Source organism: Passer domesticus, chromosome 2, assembly GCF_036417665.1.
Source record: "Passer domesticus isolate bPasDom1 chromosome 2, bPasDom1.hap1, whole genome shotgun sequence".
Lineage (NCBI taxonomy): Eukaryota > Metazoa > Chordata > Aves > Passeriformes > Passeridae > Passer > Passer domesticus.
Window position 1 is genome coordinate 51,726,585 of NC_087475.1, and position 17,164 is coordinate 51,743,748.

At 36.3% G+C, this 17,164-nt stretch overlaps 2 protein-coding genes across 2 annotated transcripts in view; one reads left to right on the top strand and one right to left on the bottom strand.

Annotated features, from left to right (window-relative positions):
- Window positions 1-135, bottom strand: part of PIBF1 (progesterone immunomodulatory binding factor 1) — a 108,431-nt gene extending 108,296 nt beyond the window's left edge. Inside the window, exon 1 of the mRNA XM_064408592.1 lies at window positions 41-135. The gene's annotated coding sequence lies outside the window, so the exon portion shown is untranslated. The remainder of the gene's footprint in view (window positions 1-40) is intronic.
- The window catches only part of DIS3 (DIS3 homolog, exosome endoribonuclease and 3'-5' exoribonuclease), a 19,793-nt gene continuing 2,629 nt past the window's right edge, over window positions 1-17,164 (top strand). Inside the window, exons 1-19 of the mRNA XM_064408590.1 lie at window positions 1-290; window positions 2,416-2,573; window positions 3,326-3,519; window positions 3,632-3,705; window positions 4,745-4,912; window positions 5,838-6,002; window positions 6,927-7,040; window positions 7,130-7,267; window positions 8,292-8,438; window positions 9,196-9,312; window positions 10,129-10,230; window positions 10,805-10,869; window positions 10,974-11,058; window positions 11,669-11,796; window positions 12,285-12,371; window positions 13,070-13,226; window positions 14,936-15,150; window positions 16,235-16,403; window positions 16,786-16,944. Coding sequence (XP_064264660.1) covers window positions 33-290; window positions 2,416-2,573; window positions 3,326-3,519; window positions 3,632-3,705; window positions 4,745-4,912; window positions 5,838-6,002; window positions 6,927-7,040; window positions 7,130-7,267; window positions 8,292-8,438; window positions 9,196-9,312; window positions 10,129-10,230; window positions 10,805-10,869; window positions 10,974-11,058; window positions 11,669-11,796; window positions 12,285-12,371; window positions 13,070-13,226; window positions 14,936-15,150; window positions 16,235-16,403; window positions 16,786-16,944 — 2,700 coding nt within the window. The 5' untranslated portion in view covers window positions 1-32. The remainder of the gene's footprint in view (window positions 291-2,415; window positions 2,574-3,325; window positions 3,520-3,631; window positions 3,706-4,744; window positions 4,913-5,837; window positions 6,003-6,926; window positions 7,041-7,129; window positions 7,268-8,291; window positions 8,439-9,195; window positions 9,313-10,128; window positions 10,231-10,804; window positions 10,870-10,973; window positions 11,059-11,668; window positions 11,797-12,284; window positions 12,372-13,069; window positions 13,227-14,935; window positions 15,151-16,234; window positions 16,404-16,785; window positions 16,945-17,164) is intronic.

Genomic DNA, 17,164 nt, shown 5'->3' on the forward strand with positions numbered 1-17,164 from the left:
GCTTCCCGCCGGTCTCGCGCTCCCCGCGCGCCATGCTGACCTCGCGGACGTTCGTGAAGCGCACGCGGGCGGGCGCGGTGGTGAAGGTGGTGCGCGAGCATTACCTGCGCGACGACATCGCGTGCGGCGCCGCCGCGTGCCGCCTCTGCCCCCCCGCCGCGCCCGCGCCCGGCACCGGCACCGGCACCGGGAGCGCGCCCGGGCTGGAGGCGCGGCCCAGCGGCCCCGGCAGCCGCCTGTGCCCCGGGCCGCACTTCCTGCTGCCCGACACCAACCTGCTCCTGCACCAGGTGAGCCTCCGGGACGGACGCACGGACGGACGGTGTGGCCGCCTCAGCGCCGGGGAGGGCCAGCCGCTGCCTTCCTCTGGGCCCGACCGGGCTCCACGTGGAAGCTGCAGCCTTCCCTGCGCCGGCCCTGTTAAATCCCTGTGGGTGTAAGTTCCCGTCGCTCTGGAGAGCTGCGTTTGGCAGCGCTCTGTAGGCCTGGCTCCTGCCGTGTTCCTGTGGCTGCTTGATCCTTGCCTGGGTCTTTCTTTCTGCTTTGTCTAGCCTTGTCTTTCCCGGCCAGCTCCTGAGGAGAAGGCTGCAGCAAAAGCGAACCTGGTCTGGTCTTAGACTGTGTTCCAGTTTTATGGCGAGGGGGGCGGTGGGAAGTGTGCGTGCGTGTGGTTTTGTTAGTTTTGTGGTTTTCTTTTTTGTTCTTGTTGTTTTGTTGGGTTTGGTTTTTATGGTTTCTTTTGAATAGTAGGAATAAAGAACAGTATTTATTTATTTATTTATTTCCATCTGGTATGGAAATGAAAATTGAAGCAGAGAAAGCTGGTGGACTCTGAAGTAGTAATTGAGACCTTCGTGTCATCACTGAATTTTTGGATCTTCTGTGGTCACTGAATTTTTCGAAATGCCTCTTCTGCTTTTCAGGGCGTAGGTTTAGGTTCTTTATACTCTGATGTTGATTTCATGTAATGAATAGGAGGTGCGAAATCATCCCATGTATAACTCTGGAAGCATGGGAGCAACTTCACTCTGCAGCCCATCCATAGCTGTGCAGAGAATTGGGTCTGAGCAGGGCAGACAGTAAACTTTGAGGCTGGGAGGAATTCCCAAGCTTGATGTTTCAATTTTTCCTTTCATTGTTTTTCAATACCTGTATAGAAGATAAAACAACCATGTGTGCATATAGGAGACTGCAGCTAATTACTGAGTTCTAACTTGAGTACTCTGGAGAGGGGAACAACACTTGAGTGTTTTAGCAGAGGTCTCAGATTTGTAAGGATTTTCATCCCAGAACAGCAGGTCAAAGGATGCTTTCAGCCTCTCACAAATGGATTTCTTGGTGTCTTGTTGGTGAAATTTGTATGTGTGTCCTGTAGAATGCTCTGAGAATGTACCAGGGTGTGCTAAGGTAAACTGGAGAAGTGGGGATTAGGAAGCCTTGGTAAAGGTAGGGAAAGGTTTAGCCTAGAAACTGAAACAGTTTTGCCACAGTAAGGCTTCGCTTGGTGCTTCAGCTTATGCATATAATAATGCTGGATTTCTTCTCCTATGAATATGGCTCTAAATCTTTCAGGTCGTGTAAACATCAGGTTCACAGGAGCTTGGTCTGGTATTGCTTTTTATTTTAGCTATGCCCTCTAGAGCCTTATGGCTGTCTCATTTTGCAGGTGGGTTTGCACAGTTTCTTGCCACGAGGTTAGGAAGTGAAGCTCCCATCTTTTCCCCCCAACAGATTACATGGATTTCTAGTGTATATTTGTTTCTCTGTCTTGATGTCAGGAGCTGGCAAAGAAAAGTGCTGAAAATTTAAACAAAATTCCTTAAAAAAGAAAAAGGTCTTTCAAAAGTGAAGTGCAGCTCACAGAATGCCCATTGATTTGAATCCATGGAAGTGAAAATTTCAGTTTAACAGTGGGATTGTTTCTGGAGAACACAAACCTACACATCCATAGGCACTCCAGCTGTGTAAGAGTAGTTGAGTACCATTTTATGGCTTGCAATCCTCACAGAGGCAGGCAGCCCATAAATTACATCAGATTTCTGTCAGACTGTGCATAGTTGCATTTTGTTTACTAAGGGTAAATTTTATAGGAACCCATTTTATGTTAGCAAAATTTATAGTGTACTTGACCTTATATTTGTCTGGAATTCTGCATACACTGGTGGCGAATTGTTGGAAGTCAGAATAAGTCCTTATCTTCACAAAGGGGTTGGAAAATCCTATTTGACTTTTTGTTCCCAGAAGGAGGAGAAAGCAACTTCATACATTGTTCAGTTTCCCAGTGATGAGGGGAAAAAGGCAGAAGAAGCCACTCATTACCCATGTTAGCTTTTCGTGTATTAGCCAAGGAAATATTTCAATGTTATCGGACAGAATTTAACAACAATTTTGCTTCATTTCCATTTTGTTCCTCAGATTGATATCCTTGAAGATCCTGTTATTAAGAATGTCATTGTGCTGCAGACAGTCCTACAGGAAGTCAGGAGTCGGAGTGCGCCAGTGTACAAGCGAATCAGGGACGTGATTCAAAACCCAGAAAAACATTTCTATTCTTTCACCAATGAGCATCACAGGTAAGAGGTGCAATGGGGCATAACAAAATTATGCTGATAGCCAGTAAAAGAAAGTGGAAAACAAGACTGGAACATGTGGACTGGAAGAAAAATTACACTGGTGTCATAAAACTGTATATTTCTAAGGAATCCTGGTTGGAAGTAATTGGTGTTCCAGGAGCTTTTCTGTTCATAGCTGGTATAAATCCATATATATTATGTAAAGAGGGTTAGAATATTGAATAAGCTTTACAGACAGCATTGTTATCTTGAGCAATAGGGTACTGATCTTCCATTTTAGTGTCCCTTTTAAACATATTCCAATGCTTTACCAATATCATTAGCTTAGTCTGTAGCAGAATTCAAAAATCCATTAAGTTAGTGACAGTTCTGAGAAATGGAGATGCAATTAATTTGCTTTTATTTGTGCTCACAACTAGTTTCCAATACTAGTTCCAATACTATGATGCTGCAGTATTGTAGTTCAAGGAATCTTGAATCCATAGTTCTGACAGCTTGAATGCAAACCTCTTCAATTGTCTGTGAGGATGTTGTGTTAGAAATTAGCACTTCCTTACTATTTTCCTTTACCCATGTCTCCTGGCCCTTCGGTGGCCTCGTGGGTGTTGCACATGTTATAACAATAGGTACAATAATGATACTTTTGGCCTAACAGTCTTGATCTTGTTTGTCTGAACATTTTAAGTATAGATAGATGCTGAGATTTATTTTGGTTTGTCAAACACTCCCTTTTCTTTTTAAAATTAATTTAGGGAAACATACATAGAGCAGAAGCGGGGAGAAACTGCTAATGACCGCAATGACAGAGCCATTCGGGTAGCAGTGAAATGGTACAATGAACACTTGAAGAAAATAGAGGATGAGGAAAAGATTCAAGTTATCTTTTTAACAAATGACAGAATTAATAAAGAGAAAGCTCTGGAGGAAGGAATAACTGCTTATACATGTAAGTGAACCAGTATATATGTTTAATTTATTGCTCAAATAAACTGAGCAGTCACTTGATACCTAAATCCCATGCATCTCTTGCCTAAATATTTACATGTGTGCTTTTGTAGGTGAGGAGTATATAAAAAGCTTGACAGCTAATCCTGAGCTTGTAGATCGTCTTGCTTGTGTATCTGATGAAGGGGTATGTTTTTATTTTCTTTTTATAAAATAAATTGATCACAAATGGCTTGCAGTATAATATTGCATACTGTATGTCAGGGTACTGGCATCAGTTTAGAGTAGAAGGAGTTTGGACTTCATTACCATTTTGGCAATTTAACTTTTTGGCAACTGAAAAGTAAAAAGGAAATATTGCAGCTATTTTCAGTTCTGCTTATATGCCTGTTATTATGCATCTTGTTATCTGTAAAAAGCCAGTTGCTTTAGATAACTATTGTGAAGATGAGAATAATAACAGAAACAACAAAGTGAAAACAAAATACATTGCAAACCATTTAGATCTTTGTTTTGTGTCTGCTAGAAAATCTGTTAAGTTATTGATCAAAAGCATTTTTATTTGGTTATTAGTTAAGTTGACATAAATACAGGCTGCAGCTCAAATATGAGCTATATCCTCTTCTACTTCCTTGTGCTTTGTGTTTATCAGAATCAAGACTCATATGTTCACAGCTGATGTAGCTGAACACTCACTACAAAAATAGGAAAGTTAATTTAATCAGAGTTTTAACAGAATAGAGCTCTATGCAAGAGTGGGAAGAAGGAGGGCTCAGGTATTCTCAGCAGTTAACTGTAGAACATTCAGGTGTGAGCAATTGTCTGACTGCTCCAAACTTTGGTTACATGATGTATTTTCATAATGGTTCCTATAGCTTACAGTACATACACTATGTGCCATACTCTTTACTATGCTAATATTTTCTTTGTTAAGTATCTGTTTAGTCACTATACCCAAATCAACATAACATTGTGCAGTATGTTTTTTAGTAACTGCAGGAAAATAAAAGGAAAAGGTCCTAGAATTGCCACATTTTTATGCTTTTGATGCTTCACTAGAAAAGGTACTGCTTAATAATTGTTTTTTATTGTTGTGCATATTCATACCTACACACAGTTACAATTAGGGAGTTTGTTAGCTTCAGTGTGTCGTGTTCCACAACATGTATTGAAATTAACATGAATATAAAATACTGAAAATATCCTCTTTTTCTTTTTTCCTAAAGAAAGAAATAGAAGGTGGAAAAATAATATTCCCAGAACATATTCCTCTTAGCAAATTGCAGCAAGGAATAAAATCTGGTATTTACCTCCAAGGAACTTACAGGGCAAACAGAGAGAATTATCTTGAAGCTACTGTTTGGGTTCATGGAGATGGTGAAGAAAACAAAGAGGTGAGTTTTAATTTTACCTCCATGCAGTAAACTTTAACTAGCCTTAGTAATGACTTAACATTTAATTATTTCTTGGTGGCATATGTTAAAATGGAGCATATTAGTAATTTTTTACCCTTCTGGTTTTTTCTTTCTGATGTTTGTGCTGCTGTTTTCATTTTTTATTTGTATGGATATAGACTGCTGAAATGCTGACTGCTTTTTTGGAAAAAGGAATAATGTATGTAAAACTACAGTTTGATAAAGTAATTGGTAAAATAAAGATGAATCTTGGTGGTTAATAGTTTTCAATTGACCTCTTAACAGTTTTTAAAATCAGTTTGAAGTATATGGTGAGAGACAAAGGAACAAGTGTAAAGGAGGATTTTCAGGGAAAAAAACAGTCATGAGCCCTTGTGGGGTTCTCCTGCTTTGTTTCCCCGTGCTGTTTTCCTGCCTGGTGAGGAGTAGATGGGCTGTTTCCCACCCAGCAGTTAGTCCATCTGTTTGCCTGCTGGATTCTCAGTTGGTGCAGTTGTACGGACACTGTTTCCAAGGAGTGGCAGTTGTCTCCTCCCTCCCTATTTGTGGCAGCTGGAGGTATTTCTCTTGTCTCTCTTTTATTCCTTTTTCTCAGTAGTATATGGAATCCACTATCCTGCAAAAATAGGATTGTCTGACTTAGTAAAAATTTTTAAAAACCACAAAACTAGGGGGAAAACATATTTCTTACAGAAACAATTGGAATCTTGAAATAAGATCATCTGTACTGTAAGAAACCTTGGCAGAGGAAAATGGTGCATTACAACTATACTTTAAAATATTCTTTGTAATGTAAAGCCTGTCATACATGTTTACTCTTCTGTTACACTGCTCTAAATTTGGGTCTTCTGATTTCATCATCGTGAATATTTGCATTTCCATTTTGTTTTCTAAAAAAATCCAGATAATTGTACAGGGCCTGAAACATTTAAACCGAGCAATTCATGAAGATGTCGTGGCCGTGGAGCTGTTGGCAAAAGATGAATGGGTAGCACCATCCTCAGTGGTCTTGCAGGATGATGGCCAGAATGAAGAGAACATTGAAAATGAAGAGGAGAAAGAAAACATCGTATGAAAGAAATAATTTTTCTTAACCGTGGTGTTACAAAAGAGATGAAATCTGTCATCCCTGAGAGTGTTGGGCTTTAGATTTATATATCCTCTTTATAAAATGAATTTTTGTGAATACAGAGATCATAAAACTCAACTGGAGTTGTACAGTTGTGCTGAATACATGATGGTGGATAAAACGGATAATTTTCAATTAGTCTCTGCTAGGAATTCCCATATTACTTTATTAAGCATAATGAATCCAAAAGTTACTGAGTGGTAGTCATGTAATAATGTAAATCTGTATTTACTGATGTGCAGATTAGGATTTGTTAGAGTAGGTGTATCATGCTGACAGTCACCTTTTATAGGCAATACATATATTTGGAGCCTGTTGTAAAATATTTTTGGGTCTTGAAGTAATTCCACATGATCTGCATGCCTGCACATGCATGTATGTCCTGTACAAAAAGATGATTTCTTCAAAAATCCACTTACTATCTTTCCACTAAATTTCATGGGAATGTTCTTTTATAATTATGTGGAGAATTATGGGAGATTTTTCAGGTAGTGTAAAAGGACTCCAAAAAATTAAAATAATAGATTGTAAAATGACATGGAAAATATTATTTGTTTGGGTTTTCTTAATGGACATACTTTCAGAAAAATGAAGAACAGCAGAAAAAGGCTGCAGAAAGCTGTCTTCTCCCACTGTCTCTGCTAAGTCACATCACATACTGATGTGATTTCAGTCATATCACGTACTGAAAATATTAAAAGTCATGCAAAGCACAGGGAGGCACAGGAGGTTCTATTTATAAAGTCATAATAGAATTTATGTCCTTACAATGAATTACAAAATGCTGCTACTAAGTTATAAGTTACCTACTGTAGTCGAACATGAGTTCAGACAGTTTTGTATTTTTAACCTGTGTTATCCCAGCTGAAGACTTCCATTAACAAGGACATGCTGAGGCCTACGGGAAGAGTAGTGGGCATTATAAAACGAAACTGGCGGCCATATTGTGGGATGCTTTCCAAGTCACAAATCAAAGAGGTGAGGGAATAATCCGCTTACTCGAAGTGGAGGATTGGTTTTTATTCTTTATTTGGAAATTAATTGTTCCTTTTTCTGGTTGTTCATAGGCAAGGCGACATTTGTTTACACCAGCTGATCGCAGAATTCCTCGCATTCGAATAGAAACCAGACAAGCAGATACATTGGAAGGACAGAGAATAATTGTTGCTATTGATGGTTGGCCCAGGAATTCCAGGTATCCTAATGTAAGTTTAGGCATTTTCTTCTGAACTTTTAACTACCTGATTTTTTGTTTTTCTTAGGTAAAATATTTATCTGCAACACTGAGTAACTGCGAACAGTGTTGAGATGAGGTTTAAATTCTTTGAATGCCATTTGATGGTGCAAATTAAGGAAGTCCCTAAATAATTTAATTTGCACTTACAACCAGCTATGGGGTTATCATACTTAAAAAGTTCACTCATCCAGTTCTGCAGTGAACTTAAGGTGCTTTGTATAGATTAACCAGGGACTTTAGTCTGGGTTCCTAGAAGTGCGAATCTTTCTCTCTGATTTTGCTCATTCCCACACACCAATCACTGCTCTAGCAGATATTTGACAAATGCACCCAATGCAATCAAATTGCCAGTAGGGTAAAAGTAGTTAAAAGTTCAGCATAAATAACGTGCGAAACTGAGGACATGGCCTTCCATTTGTATTGAACACTAGCCAGGTTTTGAAGAGTCTTCCAGTGGCTCCTGTGGGAATGCACAGCTTGTATTGAAGCAGAGCACAGGTGTCTCCCACTAGTTTAGGGAAATGAAGGGAACATGGGATATATGGAAGAAGCATTAAGACAAAGACAGCACTACTACAGAGGAGTGAGGAAGAAGGCAGATTTGATGTGGTATTAGGGTGTGAGATCTGTGGCACAAGGCAAAGCCATAGAGAAATGAGAGTGTATTAGTTCCGCTGCTTTTGCAGCAGTGTTTTTCCTTCCTGCAAAAATAATTTTACATTTATAAATTTTGGAGTCTTAATTGTCGAGAATTTAGACCCATTCTAAGAAAATAGTCTGGATGGACTTGGTTCAGACGTACTACATCAAATAAATGTTTAAAATTAAATTTCTCTTAAAGATGAAAAAGTGAACCAAATTAAAAAAGATTGCTTCTACTGTGTAGTTTAATACAAGAATAACCTAAGGGTTAATATTCTTAAATACTTACTTTTGGACTAATGGTATTGCTTGATATGTGTGTGTATGTATGTACCTGTATTATTCCTCAGGGTCATTTTGTAAAGAATTTGGGAAGCGCTGGAGATAAAGAGACAGAGACAGAAGTTCTTCTGCTTGAACATGATGTTCCTCACCAGGCTTTTTCCCAGGCTGTCCTTAGTTTCCTACCAAAAATGCCATGGAGCATTACAGAAGAGGTAATAATTTGTAAATTATTGTAGTAGTTACTGTGCTTTCTCCTTCAGTGCAAACTCTGACATTCCTGAATATCTCAATGCACCAGAAATAGATGAGAAATGTTGGCCAGGACTGTTCTGTCTTAGTGGGAACTTTCAGCTGGATTTCCTATGGAAACAAGACCTGTTCAAGTTTTTGCATTTTGGCTAAAACTGCATTTGTTGGGGATAAATATTTTAAGAAAAAGATGATACTGCAGGTTTTGTTCAAGAATATAAAGATAAAGATTTTTTTGCAAAGGAGAGAAATAGCTGTTTTGCAAGGATAGATACTTCCAAAGTGCGCAGTTCCTTTCAATTATCTAGACATCTAAGCCTTAGAAAGCTAGACTTCAGAGTAGTCATATCTGAGACAAGTCAATCAGCTGGACATCAGTCAAAATTTCACTTCAAAAAAATCTCAATTCCTCACCTTGCTAATTCTGAGATTGTGATGAAACTCTGGTTGTGTTCTGATTCTCTTCCTCATTTCTGTAAAACAAACAAACAAAAAAATTAGTAGTTATTCTTCTGTATTGTTTTTTCTATCATTGCAGTTTTTGTATATCTGTTTTGATCTTGTCATCAAACAAACAAACCACCCAAAACAAAACAAACATTCTGAAAATACTTGGTTGCTGGGGAAAATCTTACATAATGTGCCTTTCTAAAATGATCATTTTTACTTGGAAAAGGAAAGTGTTCTTGAAAACAACTTTTTGTTTCTTTTAAATTTCAGGATATGAAACACAGGGAGGACTTAAGGCATCTGACTGTTTGTAGTGTTGATCCTCCTGGTTGTACAGATATTGATGATGCATTACATTGTAGAGAAATAGGAAATGGAAATCTAGAGGTATTGTATCAATCTAGTCATTTATTTACTTATTTCTTCCCTTATTTTACAGACAGTGCAGTAGTGGTAAATGACATGTGCAAAGCTCCAAACCTGTTATAAATAAATTAATGTTGCTTGCACAGCTGCAAGATGGTAATAAAAAAAGGGAGTTGATTTGCATCAGATCAGTGTCAAAAGTGGGAATTTAGTGTCTTCTAAATTCACCCTGCTTTATTCTCATTTGGCATGAGAATTTAACATAAAATTTATTTACTGCTTTAGCTAAGTATTAGAAACAAGGATATTTACAGCTAGGATGAGGAACTATGAAGAAAGAAAAAGCTAAGCTACTGCTGTAACGCCTGTGGAGTTACTATTTTATTTTTAAAAAGACAGTAAAAAGCTACAGGCTTAACACCAGCTCTCTACTCCCTTATATGTGATTCAGTCAGATTGTCTTTTTAGAAATTAATGTGGAATTGTAATAGTAGGGTGTGCCAGACTAGAAAGTCCAGCAAACAGAAAAGCAAAACAAATTTGCATTGAGTCTTGAAGAACATGAAAGAGGTTTTTTGGGCCCTCAAAGAAAAGTGGCATTGGTCATGAATATAACTTTCCCCTAAATGTACAAATGCCCTTTTTTTGAATAATTGCTGCAACTGTTCACTTTTTTAATATCAGTATGATAGGTATAAACTAATCTTTTTACAAAGTATGGGAGCAGCTGAAAGGAACTGGGAATGGATAAATTGGTTTATAAAACTGTGGGAAAGTTTCTTTCACTCTGAAAACTTTGTCTGTCACGAGGTTCATAATGTGATGCTTGTTTTTTAGGTTGGTGTACATATTGCAGATGTCAGTCATTTTATTCGCCCAGGAAACGCTTTGGATGAGGAGTCAGTAAAAAGAGGAACAACAGTGTATCTGTGTGAAAAAGTAATTGTTTTCTACAGCTTCTTTTATGATTAAGTGTGGATTTTCATTGCTTTCCTCTTTTTGTTCTTGGGAGTGGAGACATTGTCTTTGAACTAAGGAGAAAAATAATGTAGACAATTTGTCTAAGACAATTATTTTTTTTTATCTTTTAAAAGCCACTATCTGGACAATATCCCATTCAACTCTGGTTTGAAGCAATATTAGCATGTGGGTCTGAAATGGGAATACTATTTTAATTCCAGTCTGAAATTGAAGAAGTGGCCTGGTTTTGCCTTTTCCATTGATTCTTATGTTTTTTGTGGTTATAAAATCTCTGAAGGTTCCTATGATTGCATTCATTAACACTGTAGATTTAGTCCTGGTTATTTCTTCCAGACCATGATTTCTTTTCAGAAATCACTGGTACTAAAAAGATGGTAACTAAAATGAATCTTGGAACTAATTTTCTTAAAGTGGCTTATTTTTCTTTCAGTAATCTGAGCTTTTTTGGCCAAAAAAAATATCTCCAAGCTTTTATTGCAGTATAAAAATAAGGAAGTTAAAACACTAACTTATTTTATTCTTTACTTTGCAGAGGATTGATATGGTTCCAGAGCTACTTAGTTCCAACTTATGCTCTCTGAGATCTAATGTGGACAGGTACATGTATATGATCCTTACTTTGATCCTGGCAAGAAAGTACTGTTGTTTATGTATGGATTTTAACAGATTTTCCCCTCTCTGTCTCTCTCTCTCTCTCATAGGCTTGCGTTTTCATGCATATGGGAAATGAACCATAAGGCTGAAATTCTAAAAACCAAATTTACAAAGAGTATTATTAATTCCAAGGTAAGTCATTTAAATATTACTATAATTCTGAAATAAAAAGCTGTACACTGTATTATAAAAACAATGATCAACAGACTTGATAATAAAGTTTTTTTTGTGATTAATGATTTATATTTTTTTAGAATTAGAAAATGGTGCTGAAATATTAAAAATAAAGAAAATATTGGATTCTTCAGTGTTCTTTTCAGCCTCTAAGGCTGAAGTGTTTATGTGTGCGGTTACTGTGTATGATGCATATAGGACATGGCTGATATGTACCAGGAAATCAGTTAAATTCTGTAGATTCTGTGGATGTTCAAGATGTTCAGTACATTTCTAAAAATTAGACTTCCAATGTATAAAACACATATGGTCAAGAAAAAAAAAAAAGAAACCAAAACCAAAAAACAAACCCACCATAAATGCCTGGTGTATCTTAATATCTTTCATAGATCTGTCCTCATTTGTCCATTATTCTTTGTGAATAACAGGCATTTAGGTATTGTAAAGCTTTGTATTATTGTGGAGCAAGTCATGACAGCAAGCTGCACGTTCTGTAAGACAGAACAGTCATTTTTTTTAGAGTGTTCAATCATGTGTCACAATGTCTTGTTTTTTTAACCTCTTCAAGGCTTCTCTTACCTATGCTGAAGCACAGATGAGAATCGATTCAGCAACTATGAATGATGATATTACTACCAGCTTACGTGGACTAAACAAATTAGCAAAAATCCTGAAGAAGAAAAGAATTGATAATGGGTAAGCTATACAGTGTGCCTGTCACCTTTTCCCCACCTTTTTTTTGACTGTTCTTGCTGTCAAAATATATTATGGTTCTGTGTCCATTTTTCTAGTGAAGATCTTGTGAAAGAGAAGTATTTTGCCACTTTGATTTGCATAAGAATGCTTACCCATATTTCCCAAAATATATAAATTTGGGATATTAACCTTTTCTTTACAAGATGAATCAATATGGATCTCAGAGTCATAAAAGCACAACTAGAGGGTAGCATTTGAAATTTTAGGAGCTTCTGTGGTGTGCATTTGATGACATTTCCTGTAAATTTAATAATTCCATATCAAATTTGTAATTCCATAAAAAATTTAGTAATTCCATAATTTTATTTTTAATTTCTGCAATTTTTAAATGATAATATCATGGTAACCCCAGATGATGCTACATGCTTGCAGCTCAGCTGCTCTGTCTGCTTTACTGTAATTTTTTAATACCACTTACTGTGTTGCAGAGCCTTGACACTTGCATCACCAGAAGTTCGTTTCCACATGGACAGTGAAACTCATGATCCTATTGATCTGCAGACTAAGGAGCTTAAGTATGTATTTTATTTGTTAGTTAATTCAGAGTAGGGATGGAATTAAAGACATGTTTGAGCAGCAACATTTAGTTAATGTTGTACAAAGTTCCTGTAATAGTGCAGGACAGTCATAGAATTAGAGGACCGTTTGAGGTGGAAGGGACTTCGGAAGCCTACCTAGTTCTAACCCCCCTGCCGTGGTTCCAGACATTTCCCACAGGACAAGTTTGCTTAAAGCCCCACCCAGCCTGTGCTTGAATGCTTCCAGTGATAGGGAATCCACAACTTCTTTAATCAAGCTAATCCTCAGTAAGAGAATTCTTCTATTTTACTGCAGTGTTTATTTAGCAAGTCTTGAACTCTACGCTTCATATGTGTGCAGGAAGAAGTCAAGAGAATGAACCAGTATCTTTTTGGCAATTGTCATGGTTATTGGTTAGGTTTGGAAAGCACATCTGTTGGTTTTTCAGGCATTTTAATGAGCATTTTTCTTGATTTTAACGTTTTAGAATATTTCAGGATTTTTTTTCTTCCGACTCAATAGTTGGGAGCTTATAAGCATTGTTATTAGTCTTAAAATTGCTTGCCTACTGTATAAATGCTCAAAACCACTATTTAATATTATATAACGTTAGGATGGTAGAATGTTTCTTCATTAGGCACTCAAAGTAAATGTCTAATGCTTTGCTAACAATATAATATGTTTACCTTGATAGAGAGACAAATTCCATGGTTGAAGAGTTCATGTTGCTTGCCAATATTTCTGTAGCACAGAAAATTTATGATGAGTTCCCAGAGTTTGCCTTGCTCCGGAAACATCCTGCTCCTCCCCCATCAAATTACGACATCCTTGTAAAGGCTGCAAAGTCCAAGGCAAGTTTTTACCATGCTAATTAAGTGAATTAATTATGAAAAGCTGTATTTTATCTCTGGTTGACCACTTACGATGTGGGCTAGAAAGCAGTACTTTAAAAGTGTATCAGCTACACTTGGAAATCATTGGTATTTGTAGCAGGATAATTGTAACTCTAGGTGAAAGGAAGAATCTCGTGCTTTTTAAAACCTTTCTTAGGTAAAGGAAACATAGCACTCTCTTAAGTCTTGCATTGTAGCGCTTGTGAGCTGTGAATGTTTCTCCTCGCCAAGTCACATGTGATTTTTGATACAGTTTTTGGCTTTGGATTATATATTATATTATATTATATTATATTATATTATATTATATTATATTATATTATATTATATTATATTATATTATATTATATTATATTATATTATATTATATTATATTATATTATATTTTTCCATTTTTTTATTAAGACCTGTATTATTGATATACTTAAAAATTGATCAGTCACATCAAATAACATGTTTCTCTTAAAGTCAGGAAGTAAGAAAATGTGTTTAGAGTTTCCATCTTCTCCATAGATCACCTAAGGTGTATTTAGCGTGAAACAATTCTAATTTAATTAAGGAGTCTGAACAGAAAAAATTACTTTTCCAGTTTAAGGATATTTTTTTTTTAGTTAACTTGTAATTTTGTAGTTACTGCGATGTACATTCACATCTCCTTTCCCTTCAGCTCTTTCCCCACCCCCTTTTCTTTTCTTAAGGTCTAGAGAGAAACTTCCAGATTCTCTCAGTGTGACATAATTAGACAAACTTAAACCTAGCCCATTTAATTTTCCACTGCTGTAAAACTGGAATAATGATAATGACTTAATTTGTATTCTGAAAATTATTTTTTAGTACTGTTTTATTTGGAAAGCTAAATTCCTGTGCATAGGTAAACATTTTTTAAAATAAACCAAAGTGGCTTTTTTACTACTTTTGACACAACCATCACAATTAGGAATTAATATGCTTTATTTATACTTTTTAAATAAAAATGCAATTATCTTACCATAATACAGGCATCATTTGATCTCTGGATCATACTTTATTGTCAGTGCTGTATGTGACAGAAAGAGCATTCAGCTGATCACATGATGAAATTTACCTTGTGTTTCTGGAAGTTAAAAATGCATTATATATTTTCACACTACCTGAATTTTATCAGAGAGCACTGGCAAACAGGGAAAAAATGTCATACACGCTACTAGTTTTACATTTCACTTTTCCAACTGTACACTATAATAATTTTGCAGAGGAAATACCATAAAGTCAATTACTTACCTTGTGCTTGGATGAGAATCTTTGTGTGGCATAAATACATGGGGCTTTTTTTACATTCTTTCTGATTTAATAAAGGGATAAAAGAATAAAACCAAAGGAAATAAAACCTCATTAATACTGGCATGAAGCATTTCTTAGTCAGAATGGGTGTCTTTTCTGAATTCTAGGCTACTGACTCAGCATTTTGATTTTACATAGTGCACTAGTAATAATGAGGGAGGGACCTGTGCATGGCTGGATTTTGTTTGTTTGCTTTGTAGTAGTAGCATTCCATCCTGTTATGAGGTGCTATACCTTTGCCAGTTGCTAAGATTGTCCTAGATTGAGCTGTTACATTTCTGTTTATATTCTTAATATTTGCTAGTAATACTTGACCTTTTTTGTTTCTTTTTTTTCTCTCCTTGCAGAATTTGGAAATTAAAACAGATTCAGCAAAAGCTTTAGCTGAATCGTTAGACAAAGCTGAATCTCCCACATTCCCCTACCTAAACACACTGCTGCGAATTTTGGCCACTCGCTGCATGATGCAAGCTGTTTATTTCTGCTCGGGAATGGATAATGATTTTCATCATTATGGTTTAGCCTCACCTATTTATACTCACTTTACCTCGCCCATTAGAAGGTACTTGTATTTTACAAAAGTTTCAGAGAAAAGAAATAAGTGATTTATTTGTGAAGAAATGGTGGTGTTTTCCATTTAAAAAAAAGTTTCTGTTCAGCATTAGATTTCAGTTGAAACAACAGTGGTTTATGTGGCAGTCATATATTTATGTACGCTCCCAGGTTTACAGCCTACAACTCCTAGGGTTTAGTAACATTTAAAAAATACAATAGGAATACATCTCTAATGCACATGTCTGGCGTAGAAGTGCACTTGGGGGTCAGTTAGCAGTAGTCTCAGCCAGAGACTGAGGCAGAGTTTGCTCAGTCATTTTTGAGATAGAAACTGTTTACATTTTTAGGAGACTGAATTTTCCATATGAAAACACTGGTAATTGTGAACTTGCTATTGGCAGCTGTTGCATGCAGTGAAATCATACTTCTTGGAAAAGTATCTTAGTTTTTTAGTATGACCAAGAAGTCACTTGAGTTTTGAAGAAAATAATTGTTATCATGCTCCTTAGAAACATTTCCAGTGAAATCTCTTGGATGTCGATTAAAATTTCTGCGCATTTATATAGATACTTTGTAGAACTTCTGGTAGTCCAAACAGTAAATTTTAGTTCTTACCAGATGTATTAAAAAGTTCTTCGCTGAAGTACCAGATGTATTAAAATGTTCCTCGCTGAAATTCTAATAAGTTACATCACAAGTTTAATTATGATCATGCTTTGCAGATCTATGGCATTGAAATACTATTCTATGCTAAATTTGTCTAATTTCATAGGAAAGGGAAGAAGGATTGGCGTAAAACGCCATGGTGAAAGATCATTCTTTAGTCAAAAAATGCAACTTTGTTTCTTTTTCTGGCACAATAAAGAATTTATCTTAGCAAACATTGTAACAGTATTCTGGCTCTGCAGTGCATCTTTGGTCAGCAAAGAGATAGATGCTGAATTAATACAGGGAGTTGCCAGAGGACCATCATTATTACAAAAACTCAAATCTGTAAGAGTCACAAAAACAAACATATTTTTAGGAACTTTTTTATTAATTTTGAAAAACTATGTCTTACTGTGTCACTGATTTTAACCTCATCTTTGCAGGTATGCTGATATCATAGTGCATCGGCTTTTGGCAGTGGCCATAGGAGCAGACAGTACTTATCCAGAACTCACAAATAAACACAAACTGGCAGAGATGTGTAAAAATCTCAATTACCGACATAAAATGGCACAATATGCACAAAGAGCCTCTGTGGCATTCCATACACAGGTAAGTAGTTCTGAGATGTTATGTTGAACTATGGACACTGCTAGGGCAAAACCAAGGAAGAGTGTAGAAATGATAAAGACTGAGGGATGCTTCTGACAAAAAGCTTAAAACATTATTTTTTGTTCGTTCTGAAAAACTCAGAATGGCATCTTGAGGATTCTTTTTGTTTTGTGCTTCTATAAATATGAATGCTTAATCCTACAGTAATGTTATAAATGGTTTATGAGATTTTTTAAAAGCTGCTTTCAGGATATGCTGTGTAATTATCACTAAGTATAGATGTGTATTTGAATGTTTTATTTTTCTGAGATAGTGTATTTGTAATTCATAAGGAATGATCTAGTGCTTTTTTTCTTATTCCTGTGTTCTGCTTTTGTTACAGCTGTTCTTCAAAACCAAGGGAGTAGTAAATGAAGATGCATATATATTATTTGTAAGAAAAAATGCGATTGTGGTTCTGATTCCCAAGTATGGGTTAGAAGGAACAGTCTTCTTTGAAGAAAAAGATAAACCAACACCAAAACTGGAGTACAACAGTGAGGTATGTTCCTACTATCATTCTTAAGGTTTGTTCTTAAACACCTTTATTTTTTGATTTGGTAAGCAAGCAGAATGACTAAACTCTATTCTAGTTGGATATAGAACGGTAAGAGAGGCTTTTCTAAATGCAAGTTAATTAATCTCTAGTAGTAATGCCACTTTTGTCTTTGTAAGTCTAAATAAGTAGAAACAGAAATCTGTTTGTATGGTAGTACTGACAT